At 45.1% G+C, this 27,137-nt stretch overlaps 1 protein-coding gene across 2 annotated transcripts in view; it reads right to left on the bottom strand.

Annotated features, from left to right (window-relative positions):
* The window catches only part of CC2D2A (coiled-coil and C2 domain containing 2A), a 1,164,962-nt gene that overhangs the window by 778,751 nt on the left and 359,074 nt on the right, over positions 1-27,137 (bottom strand). For both annotated transcript variants that reach the window (XM_069631936.1, XM_069631935.1), the window contains exon 12: positions 5,565-5,671. In XM_069631936.1, the coding sequence (XP_069488037.1) occupies positions 5,565-5,671 (107 nt within the window). The remainder of the gene's footprint in view (positions 1-5,564; positions 5,672-27,137) is intronic.

Raw genomic sequence — 27,137 nt, forward strand, 5'->3', positions numbered from 1 at the left:
TTGGACTACCAGTCTCTGAAACTCTGAATGGTACATCACCCCAGCTCTCTCGTGGGCTACCTCTCCAGAAGCATCAGCATTCTGCGTTTGCACCAGGAACTTAGGTGGTCACCAGCTCATGTTACAAGTTGCCTTTCCTGCGAATCTCGTCCTGCCAGCCTCAAGAAATTCTGACCTGGAGAAGCTTCTTCCACTGCGACTGGAGGGATGCCTGCCATTGCCTCAATGTGGTGGCTGTTGCTGAAACTCACCTTCCCCCATCCTGTGAAGTGTCCTGAAGAAGCATGCATGAGAGAATCTTGCATTTCTTCATCACCACAGGTTGGATCTTGCATCTGGACCTGACCGGCAGAATCCTTGCACCCCAAGCTCCAAGGCACCGCTCACTGGCTCTAATGGCAGGAAATGCAACCTCCAGCGACCCTCTAGTTGACCAACTAAGTCACCTGCCGAAAATCAGAGTCAGGGGGCTGGCGGAAAGTAAACACAAACCATTTGTCTCCCCCTGTCCTCCGTAGAACAACATTGAGACCCAGTCTCTATGGATACTACCATTCCATTCAACTGCCTTTTGGTCGTTAAACCTCGGCAGTCCCATCTAAAAGATAAAAACACATTTTTCTTATCTAGTAACTTAGTTGCATCTCTTCTTTTGAAAAATCAGCAACACAAGTAACTTACCTGTGACTGATACCTTCTAGGGAGAAGCATTGTGGCTCCTGTGACTTTTGGGCACAAAGCCGCAATCTTCTTTAGGATTGGACTTTTCAAGTTAAGGAAAATCACGTGCGACTTCATTTCATCATTACTGCATTAATGCATCTCTCTCTTTTAGTGTTTAAGTCATTTAAATGCATTTTAAGAACCTATTGTGAATATACATATGCTCATTATTGGGTATCATGCAATAATATCACCTGCTAGTTAAATTATTTAGCGTCTGTTCATGGCCTACAATAAATATTGTATTTTTATGCATTCCTGTCTAAATTGAATTATTGTGTTCTTTACTATGTGGACTCATTGTGGACCCCTGATCCCACTCACACACTCCTGAGAATAGCCTTGACTGCTGTCCATGTTTCCGTTGATTGGGTTTTGACTAATCTCTCAGTGCTCCCGGTTCACTATAACTAGTGTGGCCTCCTAAAATTTGAGAATCCTATCCTAAGATCTAGAGATTCTAGAAATCCATCTTAACAGCGGATATAAACCTGGAAAAATCCTTACCATTTTAGGATAGATAGGCTGGTCTGGAAAGAATCGGTTGACTCACTGGTATAATTGTTTTCTGGTCTGGTAAACATTTTTGGATCCCAAACCGTTTCTGGCATTCTGTTTAAGTAATTACTTAGCCATAGTGTACATACAAAGGGGATGATAATGGACTGGTCAGTTTGGGGGAATGAAGGTGTAAGCAAAGTAAATAGGGAAGGCAGGGCAAGAACAGATTGAGGGACCCATAAAATCTTTCAGGACCACTCGACAGAGTCTTTGTACATCACACTTCCTTCTCAGGACCACATGCAAGTGAAGTCACAGTGTGAGTGGTACAGAGGCCATTGCAAAAATGAGGGACAGAAAATGGGCAAAGAACATAGTAAACAGGTGGAAACCCTGTCCAAGGTAACACTGGTGCATTTTATGTATGCCAACTACAGTAGCACCACGTACACATTTCTTGAAGCCTGGCATTTGCTAAAATATGGTAACAGACACACTCAACCTCCTTTAGATGGTACTCAATTAAACTGGTAGCCTTAAGATGCACCCAGAAGTGCATGTAGGGAAAGTGAGCATGAGACAGTGGGCGGCGCATACAATGTGGCATGAGGAATTTACAGTAAAACAATGCATCGAAACTTAGCGGACTAAATATACCAATGAACGGCTACAGATACAGATTTGGGTTATTGAGGGTAAGTGGGGCGGGTTGATGGTCTACCATATTCTGCCCCCATATCATAGAGGAGAAGGGGGATGAGAAGCAAGATGATGAATCCAAAGAGAATATCATGGAGTTCTTCACTAATGTCGGCAGCGTGACACCCGGGGAGCAGGCAGCAGGTTCAAGCACTCCAACACAGGATATCTCACAGGTGCCTACCTCAGGGCCACAATTAATGCCGGCATCTGTTGCAAGAGTGCAGTATGGGCCAACCACCAGTCAGTGATGAGAGGAGGTACAGCATATGAATTCAGCTTTATTCTGTTACAAGCGCTGTTAAGACAAGTGCCAGGAGCACCGGAAGGGGAACATCCACAATTGCTCACTTTTCACATTCCGTGGACAGCAGGAGATTTGCCTAAATTTGTAAAAGAGTTCCCCAACATCAGAGATGAACCATAGAGGTTAGGTAGAGATTAACACACCATGCTAATTGGCCGGCTGCAGCCCAGGGACCGGGGATGCTCAAGATCAAGCCCGAGATCAAGCTTGAGATAGACTGATAGACACTATATCTGAGATATGCCAGAGAAAGTCTGATTGGGGAAGGATAGAGAACTGCGCACCGAATAAAAAGGGAATCACTGGCAGGCTACCAGATTGATTAAAGTTAGGGTTCACCTAACAGACAGGTGATGGCCAATTCTTGTGCTTCTGGTTTGCAGCCAAAAGTACAAGCACAACTTAAAACTCTGCACTGGGTGGCAGAATACGCCAATGTTTGAGCTAGTTGAAAATCATTTCATGGCGTGCCAAGAATAAAAGATGGAGAATATTGAGAATAAATTGATGAATTTACAGTTTCAGACCTTACAGGCACAGTCATGCCAAATAGTAAGGGGTGGGTTCTGGGAAGGATTCGGGTGTAGAGGAGGGAGTAGGGGAAGAAGAAGAAGAGCTCCACAACAAGCTCACTCTGGACAAAAAGGCCCTCAAGGGCTACATGTAGTATTTGGACAACAGCCACCACGAGGGCATTTGGGATATAAGGGAGGATATTATACACATTCCTCTGCATGCAATTACTGTAAGCAAACCAGACATTGGAAGAATGAATGCAGCTATAGACTGCGGCATAGGACTTTTCCTAATCCCCAGGTGTAGGGTTTGGGTTAGGCTCCCAGTAGGACCACAATGAGGGGATTCCCAAATTAGTCTGCCACCACGTCTAACACTTTCGAGCACCTCAATGTTGAAACATAGTCTGTTCTCGTCAGCCCCTGCCACCGTTAGTGGATCCTTTCTAACTCGAAGCAAGGGATGCTCTCACTATTTATCCCGATACCCCATTGACCAGCTAGTTTCCTATGTACAATGTGAAGTGAAAGGGAAAGGTGTGACCTGTTTCACTGCCAGTAGGACTGGTTTTCATGTGGAATATTTCTCTAATGCCCGGCAATCTAGTGAAAGTGTTAGGTCAGCAGGAATCTCCAAAGTCCATGTGAGCCATTGAATAACAGAACCTCTAACCATAACACTAGGACCCATAAATGAGAGCCATGAATTATTCCTTAGCCCGCTGCTCTGGTCAACCTGTTAGGTAGGAATTTATTATGCAAACTCAGGAGCACTATAGCTCTGAAGGGGTGTTCAGAGGAACCTTTAGCAATGCTCCAAACAGACATTGCTCAGGCTATTTCAAATGGACAAGGGGATTGGTTACCTGACTTCAATGAACTTATAGAGTACCACAGTCCTTATGGTGTATGCACGACAACCAGGGTGGATACACACACACACACACCATGTAAAACCAGTTTATATCAATATCCAAGAAGATGCCTTACATGCCCCAGCATCCTTTGAAACCTGATTTGTTTCCATCACCAGGTTCCCCTTTTTGCCATTTGATTGCGATGGTCATTGCTGTTTCCCACCAGCATTGTGTTTTGTGGTCCTCCAAGGAGGTCAGCAATGTGGTGGTTGTTTGTTCATCGTACCAGGGTTGTCCAGCAGTTTAGTGCCAGGAACCATCTCGTCAAGGCGCAGAACCACTGAATAGCTAGATCGAAATCTGTACCAGTGGCCCCTGGAGCACCTCTGATGGAACCCACACACAAAGTAAGGGGGGGAGGGTGTGAGGAGGTCCAGCAGATTCAGAAGCCTCAAAAGTGGTACAGACAGTGAGTTTACATAACTGTTTCTGCACCCCCATAACTCCATTGGGTTTAACTGGCACCTTCCTCTCATTTGCTTGGTCGCGTTTGGCTCTGTTCTGGCCAAGGATCCTCCCATCCTCCAGGTATCGACTAAGGTAGTGGGATTGGGAGAGGACCACTCAATAACTTTACTTGCTTTGTTCTTCACTACTTGAAACACTAACACCTGCATGTGGGCTTTGCCAATACTTGTTCAGGTTTCTTAAAAGACTCATAGTTCCCTTCAAAGGGTAAACTTTGGGTTTAGGCCCCATCTCCTTTAGCAAGAGGTGGACTTTTTAAATATAAGGCAGTATTTTTTAAAAGGCTGGCTGGTGTGTTTTTCTACTCTTTAGATTACTTGCCTGGCTTCTAACTAGTTTATTACATACTTTTATTTTGTTCACTTACTGCACTATATTACCATGTTCAATAAGTCTGATCTAACTGTGTCAGAAGTAGAGTGTTGGCGCGCTCTAGCCAAAGCACCCCAAGGTAAATGTACATATGTTTATATTGTATGCATTCAGGAGTTTACTTACCCGTGATTTTAATTGATAAAGAGTTTCTTCAAGGACTAATAAATATTACTGTACACTTATACATTCAGCCTAACTTGAATTAGGACGAGCAGTATGTATGTGCTTAACAGAATCTTTCACCACCCACACTCTCCTAAGTCGAAGCCTTACTGTTCAGTCACATTACTTTGAGTGTGGCTAGACATTTGTGTCTTTTCCTGTTCACCAGAATAGGGTGATGTTGAAAACAGCCTTTCTTTATAGATGAATCAGAGTCTCATGTACAAAAAGGAAGCTTCTTTACTTTCCATAGAAGGTTCCATAGATTTAGTTACAGGTACATGGGGACACATTGGGAAACATCCACCGGACATCCTCTCTCTAAACCAACCTTTCATCACCTGTCATTCAGAGAACACACAGAAGAGAACATTGACCCAACATTCTGCATTCAGGCACTCATGACATCACACGCATACTGAGAAGTGTAGATAGGTGAAAGATAAGCTGCAACAGTGGCCTCTCAGAATCTGTCCACTGGGCTGCTTCTGAAAATCCATCATAGCAGTTATGAAAAGAGACATGCCTTCCAAATTTAACAGGGGGTGAGGGTAGAAAGTAAAATGCTCTAATGTTCTCATCCTATTCTAGGATGAAAATAAAATAGAAGAACCAATACCTTTCTCTTGACTTAGGTAAAACTGACCAAATTAGAACTCAGTAGGTAGCTTCCGAGACTGGGAATATAGTACAGCACCTATACAGTCTCCTTGAAGTACCTTAAGGAAACCTGCCAATACATTTCTGTCTCCACTGTGCCACCCCTCTTGATGTACAAGCTATACCAATATTTGTGCACACTAGATGGTACTAGAATACCACCTTTTAGCTAAAACGAATACATGGGTAACTAATTGGAAGGAAAGAAAAAGCAAACACGTATAAAAGTGTCTTTACCGGATTTCAAATTTATATTCAAGTATGCTTTGTTGTGCTACAGAGCTGGTCCCATGGGTAGCATGAATTTCCGGCATATTTTCCACTGCATTCCTCAGTGCATGGAGCTTAAAAGAACAAAATAAAAACACAACGAAAGTTAAATTCTTCGGTAACAGTTTGCAAGAATATATCAAAGAAAAAGGGCAGAGAAAATACACAAAAAGGCCCCCAACATTTATTCTCAACTGCCTCCACTATGCTGTGAATTGAAAGGCTTCTGAAAAGCTAAATTCGTTAAATCGTTTAGCAGACAATGTGCGACTATAGAGGTCACAAGGGTCATCGTACTTAGGCACTATAGCATGGGATGAAGATTTGTTAGGATCATACCATGTTTTGTGGGAACTGACTCGCAGCTTGAGTTTTTGGCTTCTAATGTGAAACAAAGTTGCTCATTTTAAGGAGTCCTTTTTTCAATGCATTTGATGAGTTTGTGTTTTGAAATAAAAAGCACTGCCAGCCTTAGACTTTTACTGCAGACATATTTTTAACTGTAAACCTCAAAGTGGTTGCAGTTCTAGCCAAACCCAGTGAAGTTAGGCAGCAGAGCAGCAAGGCTTAGACTCAGGAGGGGTGTGAGGGTTGCCTAGGGCTATAATGAGTCCACAAAGAGCAACACAATAATTCCAGTTAGACAGGCAAGTACAAACATATACAATTATTTATAATGCCTTTAAAATACACACTAAGCGATGAAACCTCTGGGAAAATATTGTCACACACTTACTAGAAAATATATACATACATGTACTTGTGTCAGAAGATATAAAATCACATGATTCCAAACAAACCAGTGCAATTCAAGCTAGTAGTCAGATGCATGCAATACAATAAAAACCCTTTAAAGCAAATTCCCTACTACTTAATAAGCCCTTGAAATGGTTTGAGGCCTATTGCTTTTAAGTCATCAGTTGCAAAAGATACACTTTCCAGGAAGGTTTATTATGAGAGTGGGCGATGCCAGTAGTTGCAATTCAGAGTTTCAAAAGGTTAAGTAAAGTTCAGGTAAGCAGCTCTCTCAATCCACATGATAATACGGTAAGCCCAGGAGGGGATCCTTGACTAGACCACCAACGTTCTAAGTCAGGACAAAGAGATAGAGACAGGACTTTACACCCATGTAACCCTATGGAAGATGGGGGGAAAGAAACCAGTGTGTTAACGTATCCCCTTTACTCCGATTTCTACAGACAGCTGCAGAGGGTCTGGATTCACATTCATCTGTGCTTGGTCCGTTCACGGGAGGTCCAGGAGTCATGGGTTCAGAGAACAATTTAATTTCAGTCCGTCGCGGTACCAGAATCTTGGTTCCAGGCACTGGCCTTGTGAAGAAATGAAGACCACTTCTGCAGTACAGGACCCTTAACGGGATCAAAGTAGTTTGGTCGTAATGGGAGTCACTACAATCAGTAGGTGAGAAGCAACCTTCATTGGATGAAACAAACTAGCAGTCCCTGCACAGCTAGCATTTTGACTACAAGACTGAAAATGAAAGAGCAGGTGTCTTGTAGTTTAAGCAGACGACCCTTTAAGTTCCAAGGATGCACTTTGAATGGCGATGGCTGCAACAAGGTGGTCCATGAGAGAGCTGGTCAGTGAACCTGTTGGTCCAGCAACCCTTCCGAGTTCAGAAGTGAGAGAAATCTGAAGGTGTCTCCCTGGTTAGTCCCCGGGGATCTATCATCCAGGTGGCCAGGACACGGCCATCGCTATTGGATCCAGTTCCTGGGGGTGGACCAGTGAGGGAGGATCAGCTGGACGGGGGGGTCCTTGGGAAGTGGGAGTGGGACACTGATGGGTGAGACGAGGTATCCCCCTTCTTTCAACACCTTTTCCCCATCCTACCACAAGGATATTCCAAAACACTGCCCCCCTTTTCTCACACAAACACTTTCGCACAACACGAAAGACAGTGGGCTAACACCAGAGCCGTTTACCTGACATGTCCCAATACAAGGGTCAGGCAATTGAGCATAATTACACACACCTGACGGCCCTTTCCCTTCCCCACAGGGATAAAAGGTGGAGCACGAGGGCACAGGACGAGCAAGGCAGACTGCACAATGTGAGGGCTAACTCAGTACGGCAGTTAAAGACAAGGAGAAAGACGGCGAATACCAAGAGGGTGACAAGGAGAGAAGTGACCTTCCCCTTTACATCCAGGTCTGTGAAACTTCCGCAAATGGAAACAAAAGACTGCAAACAAAGGCCAGCGTGTGTTGCAGCAGATGTCTATGGTACACGAGACTCTGCTCTGCTGATAGCCAAGCCGGGGAGAGAGGCGGTGGTACCAACCTTGACTCTAAGAAGAAGAAAGCCAAGCAGTTCCTCACAGCCGGTGAGTCAAAGGATAAGCCGATAAGAAACCGAACTGTGTTGAAGGATAAATAGCCAAAGGCTAAGTTGAACTTTGAAAAGCTAAAAAGAGGGGGAAAACCAGCAACAGAGGTCGGCGCCACATGGGTGCTGAGACAGGATTACTCTGGGTGATTACACAATGGTAAAGACTACCGTAACCAGAAGGCCTTGGGGAGAGGCGAAGAAAGGTGAAAGTAGTCATACAGGGGTCTTGTAAAATCCTCGGTAACGCTGAAAGTCTTTGACCGGTATATGATTACAAAAGCTAAGGAAAGTGAATCTCGCATGGTGAACATTAGTTATGAACTGTATTTGGTAAGGGATTAGCAAGAGGGACGCTAATGAGAAGGGATGAAGTCTAAAGTCCTGTGATGAAATGTCTATAATCATCGGTGGGAGTGAACCCAGCAGAGGGAAGCCGACAACCAAAAGGTGGAGAGAGTGAACCCGGCAAAGGGAAAACCAGTAACGAGTGGCAAAACCGAAAACCTGTTAAAAAAGACATTAAGATTTGTTAAAGCAAGAAATACTGCAAGACAAGGGGAAGGAAAGTATCCCCTTGTCATTTGGGATCCGAACCCGGTCGAAGGAGATCAAGGGGTGGAAAGCGGTCACCCAAAGGTCATTGAGAAGTAAACTGTTTTATGAATTTGTTGAATACAACTACTGAGGAGTTTGCGCCCAGAAGAGGGGGTCCCAGGGATGACGTCGTCACCCAAAGTATACGTGAAGCAGAATTTTGTGTTTGTTTCTTGTGGAATGCATCAGGCCCTCGAGGGCAAGAGACTTTTTGTGAAAAGAGACTTTACCATCGAAGAACCTGATAGCTGAAACAGAATAGTTTTATTTTTATTTTATTGGTTTATACAAATCTTTAAAATACAACATATAAAAGAACCATCGCTTCTCAAGCTAATCATCCATTCGTTAATTTTCTCAAAGTCTCACAGAAACCTTACATATTAACATCAAGTTACACTGCACTTTTTGACAATCAATAATTTTTCAATCTCTTTCAGGAGAAGAGTCATTGGAAATATTAACTTCATATCTACACCATCGAACATTTTCTGCCACCTTTCGTCTGCACTTAGAGACAACTGCTTTAAGAGTAAAGGTCCCAAATGTATTGTTCTGACAGGCCTTAGTTCGCGACAGAACAACAAGTGTTTCAGTGTCTCAATTTCCATTGCACAAAACCTGCATAAGGGATCCAGGTTTGAATTGTTGGTCCATGTTCGAAGTCGCTCTTTTGTTTGAAAGACGTTCAAGCAGAAAAGCATACACAATCAACTTGAATTTTGGTCAGGAAAGCACTCCACATAAAGTTGATGTCTGTTGAAGCCCATTGCCTCACCAGGGGCATCTTTCATGGGTTTACTTGAGCTTCTCAACTCTCCAGTCTGTTCCCAGCCTGCTTGCCAATTTCTTTTTTGTGCCAAATTTGGATTTTCATGTAGAGTTACTAACTTGAGATCATAATCTTCAAGGAGTTCTTCACAACATCTTACCCCTAATGACAAGACGTCTTTCTTGAAGCCCGAAGTAGCACTGTGCAAGATTTCAAATTGTGTGATTTTCTCTGCAACCCTGGTTTTTGGAAAGAGTGACAGTAGGTTCCAGCAAATCCTAGCATGCATTGAAATCAAAGATAGTTCATACCGTATACATGCGGTCGACCTGCCCTTTGGCAATTCCAACACTGTAGTCCAAAAGATATTTTTGAGTGTTGACCACAACTCATTCGGTCATCCACAGGCATTTTCTGCTCCATAGGTTAGAACAGGTATTACTTTCTGTTGAAAGAAGTTAAGAACCAGTTTCAAAGAAACATTTCCAAATGTCTTGTTCAAAACAGACGCTTGGCATGCAAGTTGCCTGCATTTACTCTTGGTAGCTGTAATCCATGGGCCATCATAAATGCTTGCACTTATTTGCATGCCAAGATATCTGGAGCTGGTTGATATTTTCCAGATTTCCTGGTCCAGTGACCATGTAAACTTCTTGCGTGTGGTGTGCCTCATTGTTTTGATATTATGCAGTAACAAGATCTCAATTATTTTTATTTTAATGTGCAGATGATTCATTTTCACATACGATTCTACTGCGTCTAGTTCTCTGTAGGCAGTGGAGTAACTTTGCTGAAAATGTTGGGGGGGACATGACATCTGATGAAAAGGTGCTCCGGCCAAATGAATGGGGACAAAATTGGTGTGCCATGAAAGTCGGGGGACACAAACACCCCTGTCCCCCGCTAAAATTATGCCCATGTCTGTAGGCCTATTGGAGTAACTTCCAACAGGATCAAATCGTCTGCATACAGGAGCCAACTAAGATATGACCTGTGGATTCTTGGAGGGAAGGAATGCACAGAATCTAAAGCTGCTCCGATGTCAGAGAGAAAGAGGCTGAATATCACAGCAGCCAATGGACAGCCTTGTTTTACTCCCCTGTAAGTTTTGATCTCTGCCGAGAGAGGGCCAGTTTGATCTAAACGGATCCTGATGGTTGTGTCCGTGTGTAACTCTCTGATTGTCGCCAACAAACTAGCTGGACAACCCCAGCTCCTCAATTTGTACCATAGTCTGTCTCGGTCAATGCTGTTGAATGCGTAGGAAAAGTCGACGAACGCAAGATAAACCTTTGTGTTGGTTCTCAGAGCCTCCATTTTAATCAGATTAACGCGCATCCAATGTTCTTTACAAATCTCGCTTGTCTCTTGTCCACGTGATTGGTTTTTGTCACCCAGTTGACAAGCTTACGTTGCAGCAGGGTTGCATAGATATTTCCCAAAAGGTCTAATAGAGCTACTGGGCGGTAATAATTTGGGCTGGCTCTATTTCCTTTTTTAAAAATTGGAACGATTACCGCACTTTTCCCAGATATAGGCGTAAAGCATTGATACTTTCAAACGATGATAAGACAGATCTCGGCCCAGATTTCAGGATTTTGTTTTATAGTAAAGTTTGTCAGCCCGTCAAGACCAGGGGCCTGGATCCTTTTGCGTTGTTAATCACACTCACTATATCATCTCTTGAAAAAGTTAAATGCCAGCGCATTAATTCAGCTGAGGGCGCTGTAAGTGACTTCAATCTAGCAATCCCACTAAGTCAATCTCTAGTCTGGAATGCCCAATGGAAACCCTTATTTATATATTTTTATGTCAAGTTCTTAAATCTGGATGATGAACCCTTATATAAAGCCCCTCTCTTTGAATCCCCCCGACCTCACTGAGCCAAGAAGTAGGTTGTTTTGCAAATTAAAAGGTTTATTGGAAAATTAAACAATATATATAGATCACACTTTTATGAATAAATTAATATTTGATAGCACGCTTATGAATAGGACAGTGATCAACAGTGGATAATATTACAGTAGTACAATTCTTTAATTACTTAGGAGCTGGTATAGAAAGGATAAGGTAGCAGAGAATACTTTGTATGGTTTCAATGATAAGCAATGATGGAAAGAATGCAGGCACAGAAATAAAACTCGATATGGATTCAACAAGAGATAATATGATCACGTTTTCCCTGGTGACAACTCACTCCCCCCCCTATGCAATATGAAGAGATGGAAATGAGGGCACACAGGTTTTCAGGAATACAATCGGAAGCAGTTCAGTTCCCGTTCCCCCCAGCAAGCTTAGAGAAACAGGGATGATTTTAAAACACAGGCCAAATACTTTTAAATGTGATTGCAATGAAGTAAAAAATATGCTAAAAATGATTTTAATTCCCTATAGGAGATTCAGGGTAGGTGATAGCTACTTGGAATTAGTTCAGGTCAACACTAGCAATGATTCAGGAGTGATTATCAGGTTGAAAACGAATTTCAGCAGTTGCAAGCAAAAGACAGCAATTTTGACAGGAGCTAACTTTTCAATTCGCAGCACAGTTGGGATGTTCTTTTGAGTTTGTTGGAAAGCTTACGTTCATAGCTTTAAAATGACAGTTAAATCTCGCTTCTAGGACATACGGTTCAAAAGATACGGACGTTTTTGTGGAGGTAGATTTTCAGAAATGAAGTCAAGATTTCAGAATGACACTTTTGCAGCTTTGAAATCACAGAATGGGCACACGATTTCTATGCAGTTCTGGACAGGTTGAAATGGTTTGAATAAGATTACTTTAAACTAAGAGATGGGTTCTGGACAGTTCGATACTCACTCCTAGTTTTGGAAGGGAATGGACCTCGTCACAGATCGGGTCAGGTTTGGGCTGCGGTTCTCTTGCTACAGGACGGTCTCTGGCACTGGTTCTGCTCACAGCGGGGCCTCTGGTCTGATATCGGCACTACACGGCGGTCTGGTCTGCGTCTGGATACAACTCTGCTTTCTGGATCTGGATATGGTTCTGGCACTGGGTTCTAGCCAGAATCAAACAGCTCGCCCGGCAGTTGAATAGTTGAGTTAGGTTGCTGGATTCTGAGGCCTGCTGAGAAGGGTTCAGCTTTTGGGTTAGGCCCCTGCTTAAGGTTCTAGAGCTGGGTTCTAGAGTCTGGTCTCTGGATGTATCTGGGTTTGAAGTCGTCTGGCAAAGTGCTGTGCAAGAAATCGATTGAAGAGTGGAAAATTAAGTCCCTATCTGGGTCTCAGCAGTCTCTTTTTATGTCTTTTGAAAGTTCTGGGTCTCAGCAGTCTCTTTTTATGTCTTTTGAAAGTGGGTGGGAAGGCTGACTTTCTATGCCCGAACCTCTGAGGATGCTGATAGGTTAAAGGATTTACTGTGACCTGACTGGAGAACCGAGTAATGAGTCAGAGTGATGCTATATTTATGGCTTGGCTGAAAGAACACTCCCCCTTGCATTTACTTAAAAAACAATTTTTCATAACCAAACATGCTTCCCAGATACACAAGTTGTTGAAATTACATGTACATTTCACAAATTAATTAAGACGGGTCTCTGTTCAACCCTGCTCTTTCTAAGAGCTTGGGTTCAGAAATGACAACTTATCCGCAATTTACGTGGGTTTCGCAATATTGGGTTCGCCCCAAACCTTACACAGAGGTTCACACCCTCTCTGCGCATATGACAGTAAGTTCTTAGGTTTCTAGCATCAACACAGCAGTGACAATATTAATATTTATGGGGTTTGGTCTCAAAACATCCCACAGCATCCAGCTTCGTCTCAAATTGTGGGCACATTTTTCATATTAAGAATCTCCAAATTGTACATTTTTGTCCGCTTGGTGTAATTAGTTATCAGTATTCTTATAAAACATACATTTGCTCTCAATTCAGTACACCCATTGGTTTGTCCCCGCCCCTAGAAACTTGGCTTGACTCAGAGGTCAAATGTCTTGCCTTCCCCCAGAGCAGTGTTGACAGTTCACACCCAAAATCAGCATACCCTATTCAGCTGAAGGAATCCTTTGTCCTGTTTTTCCTGCTAGCAGGGCATCAGTCCAGGGTGCCACTCTCCATCTGATTAACAGAACCATGTGATTTCCTGCCTTGCTGCTGAGAAGACTAGGTGTTAAGACTTCCCGGGGACAGCCAGCCTTTGAAGTCTCAGCTAACTCTGGGTACAGTTTAGCTTCAGAAATACAGGTCTCCTGTCAGAATTTAGATTGTTAGCGCTGCTCAGTGTCAAGCACCAGTATTGCACCCATTTTTGACAGCTGCCTTACCAGTAAGCAATCCACAAAATATAATTTGTTCAAATATAGATGCACTTCTGTGGACCTCAAATTCAAGTAGATTCTTGCGGGAGAATGATGTTGACGCCCCCCCCCAGCCCCCCGCAACAAGGAGGTGGGACCTTTTTAGTGGTTTTGTGAGCCCTCATTTTAGCAATTTTTTACTTAAAGAAAATGAATTCCCCACAGCTCTGGGTTGCTTTTAGCAATCAGTATTGCTATTCCCAAATGGTTTCAGGTTACTGTGTGTGTAGCCCAATGGTGGTTTTAGGCAGTGACCTCCTGTGCTCACAAATATAGGCAAAAGAGGGTGGCAGCCTATTCTTTAGATTTTTACTGTGCATTTTTGGCTAGTTTTGTGCGAGCAGCATGCTTTCCAGTGGCCATTCTGATGGTTCCGCTGCCAGTAATGCACAATGATGTTGCAGGGCTTAGATGTGTGGGTTGAAACATCCCACAAGCTCCCCTCTTGCGATGGCATTGATTTTCCATCAATGGAACTCGCAAGACTGGGATGTTCGCCTCATGTTCTTCTGATTGCGCAGATCGCAAAGTTCAGCATCTTTTCCTCCATCAGGGTGGATCAATCGGTTCTCCTCGCCGGTCCTGTTGGGAGTATTGGGCGGCACTCCGGGCCCCTCAGATCTTTGCTCCCGGTCGTCCTCCTTGGGCAGTCTCCATGGTTTCATCTCTCCTAGGATGACAAAGCAAAAAGCGGCAGAAACATATTCGTAGACATTTCCCCAGCACTATTAATGTAGTGGGGTGAACATGTACATTTTTTTAAATCAGGAGACATTTGCGTTCTTATAATGTATTTTATAGACTATATGCGGGATATTTTAGGGTTGGAAATGTATTGATCTGGAGCGGCCTCCTCTGGGGTTCCAGAGGACTGCTTCAGTTGCTGCAGTGTGTGCCTGGGATGGCAACACTTTAGCTGATTAATGTGGACCCACTTGTCTTCCCCTTCCACCAAACTGCCTTTGGGGATGCGGATCTTGTAGGTGACTGGTAAGATCTTGTCTACAATTTCAAAAGGTCCCTTCCATGTAGGCAGAAATTTCTGCTGTTTGGCCTGGTTCCTTTGGAAATTGTACAGATAAACCCGGTCTCCTACATTGTATTCCTTTCTGGTGGTCTTCAGGTCATTGTGGGTCTTCATGCTATCAGCTGATCTTTCTAGATTTCGCTGAGAATAGGCAAAAGCATGTTGAAGGTGTTTCCTTAAATTCTCAACATACTCATGAGTTGTGGAGGCATTGATCAATGTCTGCTCTTGGGTCTTGTATAACAGATGCTGGGGAAGCACCATCCTGCGTCCCAGTCATCAACTCAAATGGTGACATTTTAGTTGCAGATGAAGGGGTAGATCTGATGGCCATTAGGACCAGAGGTAATCGGATATCCCAACTTGGCCCAGAATCTGCCACAAACTTTTTTAAGATGCTCACAATGGTTTTGTTGTAATGTTCTACTGCACCAGAAGAGGCTGGCCGGTAAGCAATGTGTAGCTTCCTTTTAACCCCCAGTATCTCCCACATCTTTGTCATTACTTCGCTGGTGAATTGGCTACCTCTGTCTGACTCAATCCTTTGGGGTAGACCAAAACGCGAAAAGATGTGGTTGATCATCAGGGCAGCTGCTGTCTCTGCCTTGCAGTTTGGGGCCGGGAGACATTCCACCCATTTAGTAAATAAGCATGTCACAGTCAACATGTACTTATTTCCCCTAGAGGAGCGAATCACGGGCCCTATGTAGTCGACTTGCAAATCTGACCATGGCAGTGTCATCCCCCTCTTTTGGAGAGACGCACAGTGTGTGAGGGATGTTGGCTGAAATTGTGCACACACAAGACACCCCTTCAAGTATTGGTCGAGGTCCTGCCCCATGTGTGGCCCGTATGCAACCTCTCTTAAGATCTCAAGTGTTGTCTGAAACCCCCGATGACCGGCGGTGGCCGCATCATGGGCGTGACTTAACATCAGGCTTCGGAATGAGGTAGGAACTACCCACTGATCATGGCCAGCTTGGGATTTCCTTACCAACAAACCGCCTTGGATTCGGAACATTTTTGGACATTTCATCAACACTTTAAGGTCCTCTTTCCCAATGTAATCGGTATCCGTCAGGGGAAATTTCTCAGGGTCCTCAATGTGTTGGTAAAACTTACCAATTATTGGATCCCCCTTCTGAGCCGTAATCAAATCAGCATCTGGGGTGTCCTTACTCCATTGTGCAGTTGAAAGATCATTGTGAGCATTTGTCTGGGACCTAGTGATAGCAGTGACCTGGATTTCCCCCAACAAGGACTCAATTTCTATTAGATCCCCTTGGATGGCCCCGGTTTTGGCGAGCTGATCAGCTAAGTCATTTCCAGTTTTGTCTGGTCCCTCTACTTTGGAATGACCCTTGATCTTTTTCCAGTGGATGGTCATCCCATTCGAGGTAACCAGATAGATCATCAATATTTTGGATTAACTTCTCATGTTCCAAGGGTTTGTTATTAGCAAATAACATGCCTCTGGTTTTCCAATAACCAGGTGCTCCACAAACCCTTTCCGTACATAATCCGAATCTGTGATTCTGACCAGTTCGTGGAGTTGATGTTGGACTGCAGTGAGGATGGCTTGATGCACAGCCATCAGCTCTGCCACCTGACTACTTCGGGGACCAATCTTGTACCCAGTGGAGGGTTCTGGGGACTCATTTACCCATGCATTCCCTACGCCGGCCACAAGTTCTTTTTCCCCATTGTTGTCAACATGGTAAGAGCATCCATCCACATAGACAGTGGGCATTCCCTCACACTTGTCTTCTTCAAAGACTTTGTGTGGGGAATTAAGGTATGCCTCTATGTTGTCCTTGATTTTTAGACTTTCATCCTCGAGACAGTTTTCTCTGGCACAATCATGCAAGTCAGCCAGACCTTGCGCGACGGGACTCTTCTTGTTTTGGCCATATCTGACCTCCACAGGAAAGACTTGCATTGACAGAATCCAGGAAGTAATTCGGGAATTACTCACATTTCTGGCCCGGATTCCGTCACTTTGGAGATATTGCAGGGGCTGGTGTGGAGTCTCCACTATGATGTGTTTCCCCTGGATAAACAGGCATTAATTCTTCAATGCCCACAACGTTGACCGGAGTGCCTTCTCACAATAGTTGAATTTTTCCTCCACAGAGGATAAAGTTTTGCTCGCATAGGATATTACTTTATTGACCTTGTCATGCTTTTGATATAATACTGCTGTCAAGAATGAATTAGAAAACCCTGTCTCCAAGAAAAACTCCTTGTTTCTGACAGGGTAAGCTAGGCAAGGCGCTTGCGAGAGGCTTCTTTTGAGCTGTCTTACTGCCTCAGATTGTTCTGGACCCCATTCTCACTTAACCCCCCCTTCAAGAGATGAATCAGGGGTCTAGTGATCTCTGCGTAGCCCTCAATGAACTTTCTGGTGTAATTATTCAGTCCAAGGAGGCTCCTTAGTTCCTGCAGAGTTGTGGGGTCTTTCAGTTTATGAACTGCTTCCACTTTCTTTTCCTGGGGACAGAGATCCTGAGGAGTAATCTCATGCCCCAAGAAATTGACACGGGTTCTACACCACTGTGCTTTCTGAAAGGAAAGTTTTGCTCCGGCGGCCCTCAACTGTGTCAGAACATAATGGATCTCCGCTATGTGTTCCTCCACAGTTGAGCTTTTGATGAGGTCATCATCTACATAAACCAGGTTACCCCTCGCACCCAGATCGGGCATGGCCTTGTGTAGGAAAATGTTGAATTCATTGCCGGAGTTGAGGTATCCGGAGGGAGTCCGGGTCCATGCGTACTGCTGGCCCCCAAAGGTAAAAGCCAGTTGGTATTGGTCCTCCCTACTGACAGGCACAGTCCAGTATCCATTGGTCAGGTCTATTGCAGTGAATACCTGTGACCCCTGGATCTGGGCCAGCCCTTGGTCAATGTAGGGAAGAGGCCATCGGGAAGTATGGACCCGTTTGTTGAGCTCCCTAAGGTCGGCGCAGGGTCTCCACTGGCCGTTTGACTTCAATATTCCCAGCACCGGATTATTGAAGGTGCTGTGTACTGGACGGATTATTCCCCCGGGACTCACGTTTCTTAATTATTTTAGTAATGAACTCCATGGATATGAGAGGCAAGCGATATTGCTTCACAAACACTGGAGTCATGCCAGGGTCCGTGGGAATTGTTGTTGTGTGGATGTCGGTGCAACCACAGTTATATAAATCCACCACAAAGAGATCTTGAAAATCCAAAAAAACTTGTTTCAACTTTTGCTTCTGCTCCATAGTCACACAGGCATCAGCTAGGATGACTCTCTCTTCAAGCATCTGCCTGAAGCCTGGAAAGACTTCTGGTTTCGCTATCTCAGCGGCCTCCTCCAGCTGGGTGGAGAAGTCCCTGGTCAGAGTGCTGATTTGGACTGGTGGCTTCAGGTGGGAAAGGCAGCCTTCATGGACTTGGAAAATCACCTCATCCCTCCTGAAGTCACAAGTCACATCTTCCTTACAATAAGGGCAGGAAGTGTACACCAGGAAGTTCCCCCCATGCCGGGTAAAGATCCTGTCTGGTGTTGTGTTGTCATCACTGTCACTGTCAAAACAGTCCTTGGGGATTGGTCCTAACAGTTCATTTCCTAAATCAATGGAGAAATGTCGGTCATCAATCGCCATTCCAATAATGGTGCCTGCGGCTAGAGTGATACTCAGAGTCGCTGTTGGAATGGTGTCATGTTCTATGTTGACTAATGGTGTTGGGTTTACCCCCAACCCTTGCTGTTGGAGAGAAGCATTTAGATGAATATAAGCATCGAGGTTTTTCAATTTTTGTTCTCTTAACTTTCACTCCCATGGAGAATTGTCGGGTCCTTTCTGGGATGGTGACTTCCTCTCCAATCTGAATTGCAACTGCATAAGGTAGCAATTGAGCTGACCTAAATGCTTTCTCTGGATCATCAAAGCCCATGGGATTATCCGCTAATCGGGTCCAAGCTTTGAAGTTTATTAGGTCCAAACTAATGGCAAAGCGATTGAGAATGTAACTGCCTAAGTAAAAGGCGGCAGCGACGTCTCGCACGACCCAACAATCATGGACTATGCTCTTGTTGCCAATGGAGATTTTGAACATACACCTGCCGGGCAGGAGATGTTTGGAATTGGGTGTTTCCAGATCCATTTCCCATTTGTCTATCAGTTTGAATGTGGGAATCGCTGGATCTTTTGGGAGTTGGCGGAACATGCTTTGCTTATGAAGCTCTTACTGTTTTTCACACACACTCGGGCGAGAACAGAGTCCTTCCCTTCATTTAACTGAACAGGGATGAACAACTGCTCCCCAATTTGCTGAATATCAGCCAGGCTCTTAGCTGATTTCACATCTTTCTGAACTATTGGAGTGGGAATATCTGATTGTGGATTAATAAAGAATTTCAGAGTGTTTCCTTCCAGTGTGGAATACCACCTTAAACTGGAAGGAAGGTTGATTTTCAGAAATAGAGAGGACCCCCCCCCATCACCAGTCTGTTGTCCTACTCCTATTACTGTCACGTCTGGAATTTGGTTGTTCTGGAAGTGGAATTCTACTTGGTCAGATTTTTGTTCAACCATGTGGCATGTGCCGTTTAAACTAACATGGTTGACACTCGGTTTTAATTTTATTTGCCGGCTAGTCTGGGTCGAGAGGACCTTGTTTACGCAATCTATTAGGGGTGACAACCCTCTCAGGAGGTCATTCCCTAGTAAACAAGGGGTGCCCTCTGGAGTCACTACTATGACCGGGTGTTTCACCTTGTGTCGCCCAATTTTAATGTCCAAATCTGCAGTCCCCTCGATGGGAATTTCCTTCCCGTCAAAGTTCGGAAGTTGTCCAGGAAGAGAGGTGAGAGGAATTCGGTAATTCTCCCCACTTCCTGCATTTAGTTCATCAAAGACCCTTCTGGACAGAAGGGTAGCTTGGGATCCAGTGTCCACCAGTGCCAAAATTGTACCCTGCCCCTGTACTTGTACCGGGGCATAGTATCTCCCTTCCTTCTCTGCAAGGGGGCACAGAAAATGCACATTTTTGGACAACTGGTGGGCTAATTCCCTGGTTTTGGACATTGAAAAAGAAGTTTTGGGCAGAATTCTGTGGAGAGTCTTGGGATTCTGAAAGAAAAAGTTGGCAACTAGAAATAGGAGACGTTTTGGGTTCCCCTGGTTCCGGTTCTGGGCCGCCCCCCCCTTTTTGGAGGCAGTCACCAGGATGGGTTTGAACCAGGGGATTTTGATGTTAGTTCTGGGATGAGATGACGGGCGGCACTAGCTCAGTCTACACATCTACCCAGTCTGGATGTGAATCCCTTGGGACCCATTTTTCTTTGGGTGGAGTTCCCCCATCTCTGAAGGAGAAGATCCTTTTCCCAGAAACCTCTGAGGATCCCTCTCCCTCAATTTGGAAGATCTGTACCTCCTCCACAAAATGGGTCTGTTTGGGTCCTTTGTTTCCCCTACCTCCTCTCTGCTCCTTGGGCGGCAGACTTTCAGGGGTAGGAGATTTTGTTTCCGGTTCCTGGGTTTCCAGGGGCTGTTTACAAGTGGGGAAGAAGCTTTGTCCAAGGCTTTACACCCCCCTTCCCCTTGTGCCTCCTCCCTGGGAACCGGTGGATTATCGGGGTGCTACCCCCGTCATTGTTCTGGAGCACCAGGCCCAGAGTTTGGGGCATTCTGCGCCGGCATGCTTATCTGGGGGTTCTGCTGAGCCCTCAGCATGCGACCCAGATCCTGTGCCATATTTTGGACCTGGCGCTCTAACTGTGAAACCCGGTCAGGCTGATACAGGGTTCTGTTTTCTCCCCCTGGCTGATCCTGGGAAGGGTAGCTATCCCTTCACTGGTAGTAACCCGGGTTGGGAAGATTTGGGTACCCCTCCACCCTTGGCCTCCCCTCTCCCGGATTAGGTGGTCTGGGCTCAGGGAAGTGGGAAAAGAAGGATGGATGATTTTGGAGTTGGAAATTGGGTGGATACCTGGGGAAAAAGTTCTGCCCAGGATTTGGTGAATTTCTGCCCTCCTGTGGGAAGTTAGGAGGGAAGTTCCCTAGGTTAGGTGCTTGGCTGGATCCCACCCTTGGGCTGGAGGAGTCCACACATAACCCAGGATGGGTCGGTTTCCCTTGTAGTGGGGACTTACATAATCAGGGGGGTGGGGGATCCCATTTGTGGGACTACTTCCTTGACTCCCTGTCTGTGACTGGCCCGAGGGCCTTCTTGGCTTGGAATTATTCTGTGCAGGCAAGTTTTTAGGCCCCCCCCATCTCCAAATCTAAAACGGGGGCAACCTTAGCCTCTGCCACCTTGGCAGCAGCAGGGGTGCTGGTCGGTTTGGGGCTTTTCTGCGCATTACTTTTATTTTCTATGGGCTTCTGCACCTCATAGATTCGGGTGGCCTGTTCAATGACCCAGTCTAGTTGCCTTTTCTCATGAAAATCTCTCACTAGATGGGTCATGATGTATTTGGGCAAGGCATGGTAAAAAAAAGTGTTAACAAATTCTTTGCTGTCCGTGCGCACCCTTTTGGTAGTCTGTGTAAAGGCACGCTTCAATTCCTGCACAAATTCTTGTGGGGCCTGATCCTCCCCACATTGCAAATTGTAGGCTGCCTTGTGAGCCTCTTGGGGATTTCTGGGAACAGAAAAGGGCTTTATGATGGCCGCCCTGTAGGTGGACCATCTTGCATGATTTTGGTCCTCCAGCCCCGCAAAGAAACTGGAGTATTCTGGGGAGAATGTCCATTTGACGTACTGCATGCAGCTACTGCTGTCTTTCAAATGGAAAGTCTCCATCATTTGCTCAAAGAGCTCCAAATGTTCCCACACAGAATACTTGGCGTTCTTGTGATAAGGCGCGATGACACTCCTGATTGCCTTAATCTGTTTTAAGGGGTCCTTAAGCAAGGCCCTTTTTGCCTTATTGGCCTTCTTGGTTTGGATAACCCTGGTCCATTCCTCCTCTGACTCAGAAGCACTGCTCCCAGAGGTGCCCGTCTGATCTTCCAGGTTTTCCCGGATTCTGCGAGCCTGGAAATGGCTGGCAGAATGTGGGGACCTGGTCTCCTGTGTCCTGTGACGTTCAGAGGAGTCTTCGGATTCCTCCTTGCTGCCAGGATTCGATGAGTACCCCCCCCCCACTGACCTAACTGGGCAGAGGTTTTCAGAATGCCCTTAGAGGGCCTACTCTCCCGGGGTTCCCCACTAAATTGCGCTGTACTTGGGTGCCCATACCCGGATGCCCGCCCATCCATTCCTGGGAGGCACTGGTTCATGAGTCCCATACTCCTAACTGGATAGTAATCTGCCATCCCTGTGGCCCTGGGCTCATGTGCGCCAGGGGTCATGGGGGTGGCAGAGTCCAGGGACTGGGAGAGATGGAGGCCTCTGGTACTAGGGTTCCTGAGGTTATGCTCAGGTGTTTCCCTTTCCCAGCGAACCTCATCTCCATCAGTCCCTGCTCCCTGTTGCCCTGCAAGAGGCTGTGCTTTCAGTTCCTCAATCAAGGCCTTACTAGACTATCAGTCTCTCCTGCATGGCTACCTGTTGCTGGAGCCTATCATTGTGCTGGCAGAGGGCTTCATTCTCTCTCAGTGCTTCCTGGTTAGTCTTGGAGTACTGGGCCAGTCTTTGCTGCAGGAGGGTTACCCCCTGAGTACTGTCCCTACTGGCCTGCTCCTTTTTTGCCAGAGCATCTTCCACCCTCCTGGTGTGCTCTAAAAAGTTCTGATGCTCTTTTTGGAGGTCACCCAGTCCCTGGAGGGCCAGGTGATTTTCTTCCATTTTCTTTTTTAAGTGGCAGACTTCCTGGCCTAAGGTATCCCTTTCCGGAGTAAGAGCCTGCATCTGTTTCGCCAGGTCATCCCTCTGCCTTTGAAAGGCACCAGCTCTCTGGCGCTCCTCATCAAACTCTGCCTGGGTATCCAGGTCTTTCGAAATCTGTTTATTGCTCTCTGCCTTTTCCCTATCTAGGTGGCTTTGCAGGGTGACTACCTGCTCTGCGCATGCCCTGTTGAAGTCCAGTTGTTGCTCCAGCTTTTTCTGGCTCTGCAGTAGGGAGTCCAAATCTTCTTGGCACTCCTTCTGCAAGGCCAGAAATCTGGTATCCTGATCTGCCTTTTCCTGTTGCAAGATACCCATACCCTCTTTTATTTTAATGAGATACTGTCTACTATCATTTTCGTACTCCTGGCTTCTGTGCAGCCTCTGCTCAGAAGAGTCCAGGTCAGATTGGGCCTTCTTTAATGCCATCAGTTGCCCATTTGCCAGATCTTGGCCTTCAGCACATTTGTCCTGTATGGCTCCCATATATAAATATAAATATGCTGCTATCCTGGCAATCTTGTCATGCTCATCTTTGGCTTTGGGGCCATATATAGTTCACTCAGGGCCACATGTAAGGGACCCTGATCTCTCCATATATCTACCCTGTTTCAGTGATCTGGGGTGCAATTGCCACACCGTCTGGTCCTGCTGAGTCCACTCACCTCTCACAAATAGAGGTGCTCTCTCGCTATTTTGATGTCTACCAGTATCGTCATTCTGGAAATTGATTTCCTTCCTGACTTACAGAAGTTAGTATTTTATTTTGCAAAACAGACCGTTTCCTTAGAGCGTTCCTTTGAGGAGTGCTTTTACAGCGTAACACAGCGTGGTGATCCAACAGGATTTTTGTATCCTGTCAGTTAGCACACTGTATTAAGCTGCACAAGTGGTAGCTCTAATTCAGACGTCCCGTTACGAGCCCCTACTCTGTAAGTGACTTCAATCTAGCAATCCCACTAAGTCAATGCCTAGTCTGGAATGCCTAATGGAAACCCTTATTTATATATTTTTATGTCAAGTTCTTCAATCTGGATGATGAACCCTTATATAACGCCCCACTCTTTGAATCCCCCGGACCTCACTGAGCCAAGAAGTAGGTGGTTTTGCAATACAATTCTTTAATTACTTAGGAGTTGGTAGAAAAGATAAAGGTAGCAGAGAATACTTTGTATGGTTTCAATGAAAAGCAATGATGGAAAGAATGCAGGCACAGAAATAAAACTTGATATGGATTCAACAAGAGATAATATGATCACTTTTTCCCTGGTGACAACTCACTCCCCCCTACGCAATATGTCATTTTGGGTTTGTTGGAAAGCCTAGGTTCCTAGCTTTAAAATGACAGTTAAATCTTGCTTCTAGGACACACGGTTCAAAAGATACAGACGTTTTTGTGGAGGTAGATTTTCAGAAATGAAATCAAGATTTCAGAATGACAGATGACACTTTTGCAGCTTTTAAATCACAGAATGGACACACGATTTCTATGCAGTTCTGGACACGCTGAAATGGTTTGAATAAGATTACTTTAAACTAAGAGATCTGTTCTGGACAGTTCTAGATACTCACTCCTAGTTGTGGAAGGGAATGGACCTCGTCACAGATCTGGTCAGGTTTGGGCTGCGGTTCTCACGCCACGGGACGGTCTCTGGCACTGGTTCTGCTCACAGCGGGGCCTCTGGTCTGCTATCGGCACTGCACGGCTGTCTGGTCTGTGTCTGGATACAGCTCTGCTTTCTGGGTCTGGATATGGTTCTAGCACCAGGTTCTAGCCAGAATCAAACAGCTTGCCCAGCTGTTGAATAGTTGAGTTAGGTTGCTGGATTCTGAGGCCTGCTGAGAAGGGTTCAGCTTTTGCGTTAGGCCCCTGCTTAATGTTCTAGAGCTGGGTTCTAGGGTCTGGTCTCTGGATCTATCTGGGTTTGAAGTCGTCCGGCAAAGTGCTGCGCAAGAAGTCGATTGAAGAGTGGAAAATGAAGTCCTTATCTGGGTCTCAGCAGTCTCTTTTTATGTTTTTTCAAAGTGGGTCGGAAGGCTGCCTTTCTATGCCCAACCCTCTGAGGATGCTGATAGGTTAAAGGATTTACTGTGACCTGACTGGAGAATGGAGTATTGAGTCAGAATGAGTCAGAGTGATGCTATGTTTATGGCTTGGCTGAAAGAACACTCCCCCTTGCATTTACTTAGAAACCAATTTTACACAACCAAAAATGCTTCCCAGATACACAAGTTGTTGAAATTACATGTACACGTCACAAATTAATTAAGACAGGTCTCTGTTCAACCCTGCTCTTTCTAAGAGCTGGGTTCAGAAATGACAACTTATTCGTGGTTTTCGTGGGTTTCGCAATATTGGGTTCGCCCCAAACCTTACACAGAGTTACACACCCTCTCTGCACATATGACAGTAAGTTCTTAGATTTCTAGCATCAACACAGCAGTGACAATATTAATAATTATGGGGTTTGGTCTCAAAACATCCCACAGCATCCAGCTTAGTCTCAAATTGTGGGCACATTTTTCATATTAAGAATCTCCAAATTGTACATTTTGTCCGCTTGGTGTAATTAGTTATCAGTATTCTTATAAAACATACATTTGCTCTCAATTCAGAACACCCATTGGTTTGTCCCCGCCCCTAGAAACTTGGCTTGACTCAGAGGTCAAATGTCATGCCTTCCCCCAGAGCAGTGTTGACAGTTCACACCAAAAATCAGCATACCCTATTCAGCTGAAGGAATCCTTTGTCTTGTTTTTCCTGCTAGCAGGGCATCAGTCCAGGGTGCCACTTGCCATCTGATTAACAGAACCATGTAATTTCCTGCCTTGTTGCTGAGAAGATTAGGTGTTAAGACTTTCCGGCGATAGCCAGCCTTTGAAGTCTAAGCTAACTCTGGGTACAGTGTAGCTTCAGAAATACAGGTCTCCTGTCAGAATTTAGATCGCTAGCGCTGCTCAGTGTCAAGCACCGGTATTGCACCCATTTTTAACAGCTGCCTTACCAGTAAGCAATCCTCAAAATACACTTTGTTCAAATATAGATGCACTTCTGTGGACCTCAGATTCAAGTAGATTCTTGCGGGAGAATGATGTTGACCCCCCCCCCCAACAAGGAGGTGGGACCTTTTTAGTGGTTTTGTGAGCCCTAATTGTAGCAATTTTTGACATAAAAAATGAATTCCCTACAGCTCTGGGTTGCTTTTAGGAATCAGTATTGCTATTCCCAAATGGTTTCAGGTTACTGTGTGTGTAGTCCAATGGTGGTTTTAGGCAGTGACCTCCTGTGCTCACTAGTATAGGCAAAAGTGGGTGGCAGCCTATTCTTTAGATTTTTACTGTGCATTTTTGGCTGGTTTTGAGCGAGCAGCATGCTTTCCAGTGGCCATTCTGATGGTTCCGCTGCCAGTAATGCACAATGATGTTGCAGGGCTTAGATGTGTGGGTTGAAACATCCCACAGCGCTGCACAAGAGGATTCACACTTGCTGTACAGCTCGGTGAAATGCAACATCCACTCAGCCTCAGTCCCCGAGCTGCTTTGTAGTGCCATCTGCAGTGCTTGTGTGTTATTGATTAGCTGCCAAAATTCACTAGAGTTTTTATTTCTTAGGCTGTAGAGCATTGATTCAGCATCTTTTTGTAGCATTGAATGTTTGTGAACTTGTAACCAGTTTTTGTATTTTTGCTTCGCAACCCTTTTTTGGATTGTGCAAGCTTGTACATTTAAACCTGATGCGTTACGGATTTCACAGCGCATCAATCTCTTCCTTTTTAATATTTCAAGATCAAAGCTATGTCTGTGGACAAAGTTTGGATGTCTTGAACCAGCTTTTTTTAAATCTTAAATTGAGTTAAGAGATGACAATACTCAAAAGTTGAGCTGTCCTCTAACTCTATTCAATTCCACTGTAACTTTGTGCTTCCATATAGTAGATTCCGATGCTCCGAGGACCATCAGTTCCTTTCGTAGCATTTCAAGGTCACTGTTGGCCTTGAACCACCTTCATGTTTTTCACTCTAATATGGACATTGTCAGAGACATATATATAATCAATCGTTGATTTGTGCTCCAGTCGTCTCCATGTTATGGCAGCTGGTATGTCGCCAAGTTTTTTCCCGTTTAGCATATACAACTTTCTTAAATCCATCCCTGAACACCATTTTTTAGCCAACTTGGTCGCTCGCCCTGGAGTATTGTTAAAGCAGTCAATGTTTAGATATCCGCACACAATTAAGCTAACGTAATGTTAGTAATCTCGGATGGAGGAGGAAGGGAATCAGGAGACGGTATATCCGTAAATAAACTACATTGCCCAGCATTCCTTGAAGCACTTTGTAGTCTGTGCCGTGCGCGTGTGTGGCCAGCTGACATTAATTATTACAGCTTATCAAAGGCCAACGGCGCACGGCAGGTGTGGCTTATTCTGGAGTCGGGGCAAAGCCATGCCGGAGGATTAGGAGAACGCTGACACTCGCTGGGCCATATTCATGGGATTTTTCTGCATGCAGCGCGAAGACGATGGACGTGTGATGCGGGAAACTTCCACGCCGGGTGCTCGGTCTTCCTGAAAACAACACGATCCGTTTACAGCAGAGGAAAAGGTCTCGCGCTGCCGTTACAGGCTACGAAAGATTACGTCCGGGAAGGCTTGCGAGCTTCCCGGACGACAG

This window comes from Ambystoma mexicanum, chromosome 6q (genome assembly GCF_040938575.1).
Source record: "Ambystoma mexicanum isolate Mex_15411 chromosome 6q, UKY_AmexF1_1, whole genome shotgun sequence".
NCBI classification, from domain to species: domain Eukaryota; kingdom Metazoa; phylum Chordata; class Amphibia; order Caudata; family Ambystomatidae; genus Ambystoma; species Ambystoma mexicanum.